The sequence below is a fragment of the Saccopteryx leptura genome, chromosome X (assembly GCF_036850995.1).
Source record: "Saccopteryx leptura isolate mSacLep1 chromosome X, mSacLep1_pri_phased_curated, whole genome shotgun sequence".
In the NCBI taxonomy this organism is placed as follows: domain Eukaryota; kingdom Metazoa; phylum Chordata; class Mammalia; order Chiroptera; family Emballonuridae; genus Saccopteryx; species Saccopteryx leptura.
Window position 1 is genome coordinate 66,050,962 of NC_089516.1, and position 12,069 is coordinate 66,063,030.

General features: G+C 36.9%; 1 protein-coding gene across 1 annotated transcript in view; it reads left to right on the plus strand.

Moving 5' to 3' along the window:
• The first annotated feature begins 348 nt into the window (after positions 1 to 348).
• The window catches only part of TEX11 (testis expressed 11), a 169,724-nt gene continuing 158,003 nt past the window's right edge, over positions 349 to 12,069 (plus strand). Inside the window, exons 1-2 of the mRNA XM_066357816.1 lie at positions 349 to 385; positions 6,820 to 6,950. Coding sequence (XP_066213913.1) covers positions 349 to 385; positions 6,820 to 6,950 — 168 coding nt within the window. The remainder of the gene's footprint in view (positions 386 to 6,819; positions 6,951 to 12,069) is intronic.

A 12,069-nucleotide genomic window follows, 5' to 3' on the forward strand; every position in this document is an offset into this window, starting at 1 on the left:
GCAACAGAGCGAAGCCTCGGATGGGCGGAGCATCGCCCCCTGGTGGGCATGCGGGTTGGATCCTGGTCGCATGCGGGAGTCTGTCTGTCTGTCTCCCGGTTTCCAGCTTCAGAAAAATACAAAAAAAAAAAATGTCCTTCAGGCTATGCTCAGGTCGCGAGACAGCCTGTTCCCACTCCTCGTTAATTACTTTTTCTGAGTTTTAAAATTTCCTCAGAATTTTCTCCTTTGAATAGCAAGTAACTGGAAAATTTTGACTGAAGAGAAATTTATTGAGAAACAGTTGTTGTAAAGGACAGAATATTAAAATATATTTTTATTTCATAGGCCTGAGCCACAGATTTAAAAATGGACAATGCTGATTTTCATTTCATGGACTTTAAAGGTATATAGCTTTATGTGATGGTAAAGAAAAATTTCAAACTGCTGCTTAATCTAAGATCTGAACGTATTTTGTTTCCAAATTTTATCTCTTTATTTAGAGTATCCATAGCTCCATATTTTCTCATTGATGTACCAGAAAAACAATGTGGATGTCTAAGACACTGGAACTGTCTTATAAGCTAGTGTAGGGAAACATAATTCAAAATTCATAGCTTGTTTTCTCAGGGTTTTTATGACATGTGAGATAACATTGATTTATTTCATCTGAAATAGAAATTGACTGAATTAAAAGTATATTAAGAATTACTGAAAGATCCTGAAGGGCGTTTCAATAATCATAAGTGAAAAACAAATTATATTCTGTGTAGTTTTACGTTTAAGTGCATTTTATTGTATAGTATTTTTATTCTTTTGAAAATTGGTAATCCATATAGAATATTTTATTTATGGGGATTCTTAATATATGAAAGCAGTTTGGTTGAACTGGACACCAAATTCCTCAGCTGGGCCATCTATGGGAGAATTTATATTTCTGTTTTTTCTTGGGATATGATTAGACCTGTGATATGTTTATATTCACATTCATATAATAAGGAACTATGTTGTAACCAGGTTGTCTATAGAGTTATTTTTTAAAAGTTTAGGTCAATGTTTATTAATGCTTGTCATATTTATTTATTTATTTCCTTTTTATTGAATTTTTTGGTGATATTGGTTAACAAAAATAGTGTAGGTTTTAGGTGCACACTTCTACAATGTATCATCTGTACAAACTTAAGGTGTGTTCATCACCTTTAAGTCAGGTCTTTGTCCATCATCATTTATCTCCCCTGTACCCTCCTCTACACCCCCCACCCACTGATAATCGCCACACTGCTGTCTGTGTCTGTGAGTTATTCTTTCTTTTCCTTTTGTGTTTTTTTGCTCTGTTTCTCCATATGCCTTGCCTAGTGCCCCTCTCCCCCATCCCTGTGACAGTTGTTAGCCTGCTCTCTCTATATGAGTCTGTCTCTATTTTGCTGTTAGTTCATTGTGTTCATTAGATTACACATGTGAGTGAGATCATTGGATACTTTTCTTTCTCTGACTGACTTATTTCACTTAGCATAATACTCTCCAGGCCTATCCAACTGCTGCAAAAAGTAAGATTTCCTTCCTTTTTAAATCACGTAGTATTTCATTGTGTAAATGTACCACAGCTTTTTTAGCCACTCATCTACTGATGGGCACTTGGGCTGCTTGGCTATTATAAATAATGCTGCAGTAACATAGGGGTGCATATCTTCTTTCTCTCTTTCTCTCTTTCTCTCTCTCTCTCTCTCTCTCTCTCACACACACTCTCTCTTTGTGAAAGACAGAGAGGAATAGAGAAAGATGAGAGCCCTGGCCGGTTGGCTCAGTGAAAGAGCGTCGGCCTGGCGTGCAGGAGTCCCGGGTTTGATTCCCTGCCAGGGCACACAGGAGAAGCGCCCATCTGCTTCTCCACCCCTCCCCCTCTCCTTCCTCTCTGTCTCTCTCTTCCCCTCCCGCAGCCGAGGCTCCATTGGAGCAGCGTTTGCCGGGTGCTGAGGATGACTCTGTGGCCTCTGCCTCAGGCGCTGGAATGGCTCTGATTGCGGCAGAGCGTCGCCCCCTGGTGGGCATGCGGGAGTCTGTCTGACTGCCTCCCCGCTTCCAACTTCAGAAAAATACAAAACAAAACAAAACAAAAATCCTACTGTTGAGCTACATTTTGCCTGTCATATATTGGAGCTGTTACTTTTGAAGACTTAATGCAGGACTATAATTTTTTTCTTACATTAATCCCATTGTGGCAACTAGAGATTTAATTTTTGTTCATGGTTATATCATCTAATTTGTTATCTCTGTCAGCTTCATCTAAATCATTAATAAGATTGTTAAATAGAACAGGGCCAAGGATAGACTGTTATGCCATTTGAAACCTCACTTCACATTGGCATCAAACCATTAAATAGCATGTTTGAGTATGTTTTTCAGCCTGCCTGACTTGCTCTTGTTTCCAAAGTATGGCACCTGTCTTACTCTATACTTGGCTTTATCCCCAGATTTAAAACTTGGGTTCATCTCTTTGGAAGTCTCTTGGGGCTCTCTGTATATGTACTTCTGTTACCAACTTTCCTGTTTACTTCCTTTTTAGCTTTATTGAGATAAAATTGACATTAACATTGTGTAAGTTTAAGGTATACAGTGTAGTGATTTTATATATGTATATATTGTAAAATGATTACCACAAAAAGGTTAATTAATTAGCACATCCGTTACCTCACATAGTTACAGGATTTTTGGTGGAGAGGTGAGGAAAATGGGTGAAGGCGGGCACAGGAGACACATTGTTCACCTTGGAGGCTGCCTTCTTATTGTTGAACAAAGTTTGATACCACACTATGCTATCCGGCTCCTGACCTACAGCCTCTAAGGCAGGGGTCCCCAAACTTTTTACATAGGGGACCAGTTCTATGTCCCTCAGACCATTGGAGGGCCGGAGTATAAAAAAAAAACTATGAACAAATCCCTATGCACACTGCACATATCTTATTTTTAAGTAAAAAAACAAAACGGGAACAAATACAATATTTAAAATAAAGGACAAGTAAATTTAAATCAACAAACTGACCAGTATTTCAATGGGAACTATGCTCCTCTCACTGACCACCAATGAAACAGGTGCCCCTTTCAGAAGTGCGGTGGGGGCCGGATAAATGGCCTCGGGGGCCGCATGTGGCCCGCGGGCCATAGTTTGGGGACCCCTGCTCTAAGGATTTCAGATTTATTGTACTTTTTTCTTTTCTTCTCTGTCCTTTTTCTTTTCTTAGAAATCAACTGTATTTAAGTATAATTTACACATATAATGAAATAGACACTTATTAAGTGTACAGGTTGATACATTTTTTAGGGTGGGGGGCAAATGTAACCCGTGTAACCACGATTCTGATCAAGAAATAGAACATTCTCATCTCAGAAGATTCCGTCAGGCCCCTTTGTGGTCAACCTACCCTTTAAACTCTCCCCCAGGCATTTACTTACTGTTCTGATTTCTATCCCTGTAGATGAGTTTATAAATGAAACAATACAGTATGTACTCTTTTTTCTATGGTGTCTTTCGCTAAGCATAGTTATTTTGAGGTTCATCTATATTTTTACATAAGAGTAGCTAATTCCTTTTTATTGCTTAGTAGCATTCCACTGAATGAACATATCATAATTTATCCATTTATCAGTTGATGGACATCTTTGGGTATCATGAATAAAGTTGCTATGAATATTCATTTATATATATATTTTTAAAAATGACTTAAGTTTTGCCTGACCAGGCAGTGGCAAAATGGATAGAGCATCAGATTGGGATGCCAAGGACCCAGGTTCGAGACCCTGAGGTCGCCAGCTTGAGCGCGGGCTCATCTGGTATGAGCAAAAGCTCACCAGCTTGGACCCAAGGTCGCTGGCTCGAGCAAGGGGTTACTCGGTCTGCTGAAGGCCTGCGGTCAAAGCACATATGAGAAAGCAGTCAATGAACAACTAAGATGTCGTAGTGCACAACGAAAAACTAATGATTGATGCCTTTCATCTCTCTCCATTCCTGTGTGTCTGTCCCTGTCTATCCCTCTCTCTGACTCTCTCTCTGTCCCTGTAAAAAAAAAAAAAAAAAAAAAAAGATTGTACATGTAAGTGAGATTATATGATATTTGTCTTTTTCTGACTCATTTCACTTAGCATAATTCCCTCAGGGTCCACTATGTCATCACAAATGGCAAAATTTCATTCCTTTTTATGGCTGAATAATATTCTATTATTTATATTTACTATATTACATTTCATTTTATTTATTTATTTATTATTTTTAGTGAGTAAGCAAGGGAGAGAGAGACAGGAAAAGAGAGATGAAAATTGTTAATTTGTAGTTGTGGCTCTTTAGTTGTTCACTGATTGCTTTCTCACATGTGCCTTGGGGGAGGGACTCCAGCCGAGCCAGTGACCTGTGGCTCAAGCCAGTGACCATGGGGCTAAGTCTATGATCCCATGCTCAAGCCAGCGACCTCGGGGTTTTGAACCTGGGTCCTCAGCATCCCAGATCGACACTACCCAGTGTGCCACCACCTGGTCAGGCCACATTTCATTTTTAATTAAATTTATTGGAGTGACATTGATTAGTATATTATTTAAATTTCAAGTATATAGTTTCAAGTATATAGTTTTGTAGTATTTCATGTGTATATTGCACTGTGCACCCACCACCCAAAGTATAGTCTCCTCTGTCACCATATACTTGGCCTCCTTGGCTGTTTTCATCCTCCCCCTATTCTACTTCTCTGGTAACCACCATACTTTTGTCTGTATCTATAAGTTTTTTCATTTATTCACTTGGTACTTTCTGTTTATATCCCATGTATTAGTGAAATCATATGATCCTTGTCCTTTTCCATTTGACTTATTTTGCTTAGCTTGACACTCTCAGAACCTATTCATGTTGTCTCAAATGGCAGTATTTCACCTTTTATTGCAGCTGAGGAGTATTCCATATTGTATATATCTTATCACCTAAAATGTACAAAGTATTTATGGTATATTTTCCCTAATGTCACTGCTCATGCAGTGGGTACTAAAGATTCCATGAAGTGTAAAGAATTTTTGAATATATTTGAACATTATTTGCTTATGAAGTCTTTATGTGACTTTTTTATGTTTAACTGAAAACTTTTCACTTAAGCAGATTTATTGTTAATTGTAGCAAGTTAAATAGCAGCTTAAAATATTTTTCAGAAGGTGCTCTTATAGTACTTTATGTATATTAAAACATTTTTCTAGTTGATGCTCAAAACTATTTAGCCTGACCAGGCAGTGGCGCAGTGGATAGAGTGTCAGATTGGGATGCTGAAGACCCAGGTTCGAGATCCTGAGGTCGCCAGCTTGAGCACAGGCTCATCTGGTTTGAGCAAAAGCTCACCAGCTTGGACCCAAAGTTGCTGGCTCGAGCAAGGGATTACTCGCTCTGCTGAAGGCCCGCGGTCAAGGCACGTATGAGAAAGCAATCAATGAACAACTAAGGTGTTGCAATGCACAATGAAAAACTAATGATTGATGCTTCTCATTTCTCTGTTTCTGTCTGTCTGTCCCTGTCTATCCCTCTCTCTGACTCTCTCTGTCTCTGTAAAAAAGAAAAGGGAGAAAGCAATCAAGGAACAACTAAGGGGTTGCAACAAAAAACTGATTGATGCTTCTCATCTTTCTCCATTCCTGTCTGTCCCTATCTCTCTATCTCTCTGACTCTCTGTCTCTGTAAAAAAAAAAAAAACTAAAAAACTACAGTCATCTAGGTTATGAAGACTTCTCTTACTTGAGTTTGGAAAAACCTCAATTTTGGTAACATGAAAGGCATCGATTATGATCCTGTATTATGCTTGGCTTTAAGGAATTTTGTGTCCTAGGTTCAGCTGTATGAAATCAGGAGCTTAAACTGTTTAGAAAATTGTGGCTTCATTTGTGCAGATGCTGTAACTGTCTCATGTAACTGGGCATGGCATTTCTTTTCTCACTAAGTAAGGTCCAGACTTAGACTTCATAGACAGGATATGTTAGCTACGTCTGTCTAATGCTTAAAAATAAGTATTTCAGTTTTACAGGACATGTATCCAAGTCTCCCTTCAGAATTTCTACATTTTCCAGGTTTTTTTTGTTTTTGTTTTTGTTTTTTGGTATTTTTCTGAAGCTGGAAACGGGGAGAGACAGTCAGACAGACTCCCGCATGCACCCGACCGGGATCCACCCGGCATGCCCACCAGGGGCGATGCTCTGCCCACCAGGGGGCGATGCTCTGCCCCTCTCGGGCATCGCTGTGCCGCGACCAGAGCCACTCCAGCACCTGGGGCAGAGGCCAAGGAGCCATCCCCAGCGCCCAGGCCATCCTTGCTCCAATGGAGCCTTGGCTGCGGGAGGGGAAGAGAGAGACAGAGAGGAAGGAGGGGGGGGGGTGGAGAAGCAAATGGGCGCTACTCCTATGTGCCCTGGCCGGGAATCGAACCCGGGTCCCCCGCACGCCAGGCCGATGCTCTACCGCTGAGCCAACCGGCCAGGGCCTACATTTTCCAGTTTTGAAGACATTATTAATTTCTATTTTGTAGTTTTAAGATGACGTATAATAACATTACTAGTTTTGAAGTCAGCGCATTTACTTTCTGAGAATGAGAGCAGTGATTGTTATAAACAAATGACTGCCAAGGAAAATAAATTTTATTTGAAAATTGTACTCTATCTAAAATAAACTTTTTCTCTAGTTTGGTTTTACTCTAAGGATCATTCAAAGTTTCTTCATGGTATATTCACTTGACTAAATATCTAGGGATAGATTTCAAAATGAGTTGCTACTTTTATCCAGTGGTGATAATTAACAGCACTTTTTATCATTTATTGTTACCTCAGAAATTATTGTAAAACTGATTGGATTAGACGGTTCACTTCACATACCTAACATACCGGCAGCAATTGACAGACTCTTCACGGACATGGCAAATATCAACAGAGAATCTATGGCTGATATGGAAAATGCTAAGGTTGGTATAAAAACAATTTTGTTGGATAATTTTGATGACTGATCATTTAAATTAATGTATAAGTAAAAATGATTAACCATGGCTAAATACATAGAAATCTATTTTCAGATTTTCAAGCCTACTGTTGCATTAAGGGAAAATAGTTTTAAAAACCAATGGATCCTGTCCGGGCAGTGGCGCAGTGGATAGAGCATCAGACTGGTATGCGGAGGACCCAGGTTCAAGACCCCGAGGTCGCCATCTTGAGTGTAGGCTCATCTGGTTTGAGCAAGGCTCACTAGCTTGAGCCCAGGTTGCTGGCTTGAGCAAGGGGTCACTCAATCTGCTGTAGCCCCCTGGTCAAGGCACATGTGGGACAGCAATCAACGAACAACTAAGGTGCCGCAACAAAGAATTGATGCTTCTCATCTCCTTTCCTGTCTGTCCCTCTCTCTGTCACAAAATAAAGAAAGAAAGAAAATTAAACTGCTTAAAAAAACAATGGAAAAGTATGTGCTCAAGTTTAATATTTACTGTTTAACCTCTCTAGGCTTCAGTTTTCTCATCTGTTAACAGAATAATAAAACCCACCTCCCAGTGTTGTGAATAATTAATAAAATAACATATTTAAGGTCCTGGCCACATAGCATTTAGTTGCTAAATAATAGTTCTCTTTCCTTACCTCTGCACCCAAGTAAGTAGAACTCCTTGGTAGTGGGCAACTCAGTTGAATATAACCCTCCAGGGGTGTGTGTTGGGTCCTGTTTTTCCTGGTGTTTAAATGAGGGTCTTATTTAATTTGGAAATTGCCTTGAGCTTTTGAAACATTCTGGGAATGTTTACTTTGGGCTAATCCTTCCATTTTGGTGACTGCACATATGGAAAGGTGAGAGTAGAATTTATTGTAAATCTCTGTCTTTTTTACATATAATAGCTTTATTTAAATGTAATCATAAACCATATAATCGACCCATTTCAAGTGTACAATTTTTGGTATTTCACACAGTTGTGTACCCACCATTTCATCATCCCCAACAGAATCTTACATCCATTCAGAGACACTTTCAATTTCCTCCCCTTCCCAGCACTAGACAACCTCTAATCTACTTTGTGTCTCTATGGGTTTGTCTATTCTGGACATTTCCTATAAATGAAGTAGTAATATGTGGTCTTTTATGACTGAATTCTTTCACTTACTATAATATTTTCAAGATTCTTCAAAGTTATAGCATGCATCTATATTTGATTACTTTTTTAATTTTAATTTTTCAATTACTGTTTACATTCTGTATTTCATTATTTTTCATGGCCAAATATTTTATTCTTTGGAGATACACACACACACACACACACACACCCTTTTGTGCATCCATTAATCTGTTAAGGAACACTTGAGTTTAATCTTTTGGCTATTATGAATAACACTGCTATGAAGTTCATGTACAGGTTATTATGTTTTTATTTCTCTTAGTTATATGTCTAGGAGTGGAATTTCTGAGTCATATGGTGATTGTTTAAACTTTTCAGGAACTGCCAACTTGTTTTCCAAAGTGACTGCACCATTTTATATTTCCAACTACATTGTATGAAGGATCCAATTCTTCCACATCCTCACCAATACTTGTTATTATCTGTCACTTTTATTATTGTCATCTTAATGTTTTGTTTTTAATTGTGGCAAAACATTATATATATACACACACCATTTTAACTTTTTAAATATGAAACATGAAATTTACCATTTTAACTTTTTAAATGTCAAGATTAAATGTTAAATACATTCATATTGTTGTGCAACCAATCTGTTAAATTGTTTATTTTGCAAAATTGAAATTCTATATTCATTACACTACAACTCTTTATTCTCCCTCCCTCAGCCCCTGGTAAACACCATTCTACTTTCTCTCTATATAAATTTGACTACTCTTGGTACCTCATAGAAGTGGAATTATACAGTATTTGTCTTTTTGTGTCTGACATATTTCACTCTGCTTTGGATAGTGTGGACATTCTAATGATGTCAATTCTTCTTATCTATGAGCATGGTATATCCGTCCATTTATTTGTATGTTCTTTGGTTTCTTTCTTGAAAGTCTTCTAGTTTTCTGAATATAGACCTTTCTGTCCTTGGGTAAATTTCTTCCTGGATATTTTATTCTTTTTGATGCAATTATAAGTGGGCTTATTTTTGTAATTTCTGTTTTTGATAGTTTGTTATTGGTGTTTAAAAATGCAACTGATTTCTGAATATTTTGTATTCTATTACCTTACTGAATTTATTAGTTCCAGTAATTTTTTGGTGGAATCTTTAGGGTTCTCTCTATATAGTATCATATCATCTACAAATAATGGAAGTTTTTACTTCTTCTTTTCCAATTTGGATGACTTTTATTTTTTCTTTTCTGATTTCTGTGGCAAGGACTTCTAATACTATGTTGAATAAAAACATAGTATGTTGGAAGTGGACATACTTGTCTTATTCCTAATATAAGGTCTACCAGAAAGTTCTTTCCGTTTTTGGAATTTAAAAAAATACAAATTTTTCTTACTGTCAATAAACTTTATTAAATAATATAATTGCCATTATTATTAATGATTTCTTGCCAGCGTGAGGGCAATTGGTATATCCCATTTTTGAAAAATGTTTTATCTTTTGATGCGAAAAATTGAACCAGTGCTTGTTTGATATCTTCTTCATTTTTGAATTTTTTGCCCTTCAAAAAATTTTGTAAGGACAAAAAACAAATGATAGTCGGAGGGTGCTAAGTCCTGGGAATATGGTGGATGCGACAGACATGCTTCTGTAGCATTTCTTCCTTGTTGAAATTCGTAAAAATTATAGTGGCGTAAATGAACTTTATCAGTAGCCATGGGTACACTATGGCTTCACACATAAGACTAACGTGAATCAACTTTGTTTTAGTTAATTTGCTATGTCAGTATGTATACATTAAGTGATAAAAATAGAGAGGCACACATGCGCCAAATAAACATGCACTTACGTGTCGAAACTTGTGATAGAAATGGACAGAACTTTCCGGTAGACCTTATATTAACGAAAATGCTTCTGTTTTTTTACCATTGAATATGTGCTTAGCTGTAGGTTTGTCATGTATGGCTTTTATTATGTTGAAGTATGTTTGTTCCCTCTGTGCCCACTTTACTGAGAGTTTTTTTTTTTTATCATAAATGGATGCGGGATTTTGTCAAATGCTTCTTCTGCATCTATCGCTATGCTTATATGACTTTTATCTTGCATTTTATATGTGATGTATCCTATTAATTGATTTTTGGATGTTAAACCAAGTATATTTGTTAAAATATACTTGATCACGGTGTATGATCTTTCTAGTGTATTGCTGGATTCAGTTTGCTAATACTTTGTTGAGGATTTTTACATCTATGTTTATCAGATATATTGGCCTATAATTTTTTTGTAGTGTTTTTGTCTGGTCCAGGTTTATTTTTGGTTGTTGTTATTAGGAGGGGTTTTTGATGATTGATTCTATTTCATTAACATTTAGTTAAGTTATTGGTCTGTTCAGGTTTTCTTTCTTCCTGATCAGCCTTGGAAGAGTGTATGTTTTAGGAATTTATGTATTTCTTACAGGCTGCATGATTATTATTTTATATGACTGAATAATAGTCCATGTAGTATATTTATCATAATCCATCTATGTGTTTATTTAATATTGGATATTTATATTGTTCCTAATTTTTCACTGTTGTAAATAATATGTGGATTACATTTGGATTACATTTGTAGGACAAAATCTCAGAAAAGCAATTACTGTGTCAAAAGATAAATATTTTTTGGTCTTTTTTTTTAACATGTGTCCCAATTTCTTCCCAAAATACCAAAAATGGCAGCTTCTTTACTTTAGATGTTTACTTTCCCCCCTAAATGCAATTTGTTCCTCTGGGAAATATGGAGTCAAATATTAAGTCCATGTGTTTTTGATGAAACAAATCAAGTAATACTTCATGTGAAACTCATTGTTAGGTCAGCTGTGGCATAGGTTTACTATGTGAGAGAAATGGAGATGAGCATGAGAATTAGCCCCAGAATAGTTAGTGAAATGACAGTAAGGCTAAATAAATAATCTGTTCAAAGGGAAGCTAGGTCAGCTGTGGCATGGGTTTACTATGTGAGAGAAATGGAGATGAGCATGAGAATTAGCCCCAGAATAATGAAATGACAGTAAGGCTAAATAAATAATCTGTTCAAAGGGAAGCTCATCAGAAAAATGTGCAACTATAAGTAAGTAAAGTGGCACTGGAGAAAGTGAAACTAAAACAATTGTGTGCCTTCATCTATATACATAAAAATGTAAATGTTTGTTTGTTCAAAATCTTAAATCTCTGAAAGTTCTTCACCGATTGCTTTGAAATTTTGACACAACATTGCATTCGAATATGTGCATTTTTATGTTTTTATATACCTACTATTATATAGATGTCACACCTGTGACCAAGGTAGAAACATGCTTTTTTGAAAAACAGCACCATCTGTTGGACGTAAAAACAACACACGCTATACTAAGTATTTTACGATTCCATTTCAATGTTATGGGAGAAATATAAATTGCACATGGCTGAAGATATTTTCTGTCGAAAATTCAAATATGAACATGGATTTCACAGCAAAAATCTACAATGAAGTGTTGATAATGATTGAAGATTTGTGCTTAGAAATCACGAACAAAGTTCTCAATCAATTGGGAATGCCATCACTGAATTGATCTGCTGCTGCTTTGTTGGATGTAGAATTGTGTAGTGAACAAAATTACAACACGGGTGATCTTTTGTCGTATGTGCAATCAAATATTCCTAAGCTAACGCCTGAGCAAAAAGGCATTTATGATCAAATAATGCAGACTGTCAATAACAGGGTTGGAGAAATTATCTTCTTAGATGCGCCAGGAGGAACTGGTAAAACATTCCTAATTAGATTGATTCTGTCAGCAATTCGATCCCAAAATGACATAGCCTTAGCTCTTGTGTCGTCCGGAATAGCTGCGATATTGCTACTAGGTGGAAGAACCGCTCATTCCGCTTTGAAATTGCCATTGAACATACAATTCATTGGAACTCCCATGTGCAACATTTCCAAAGCATTTGGCATGAGAAAAGTATTGCA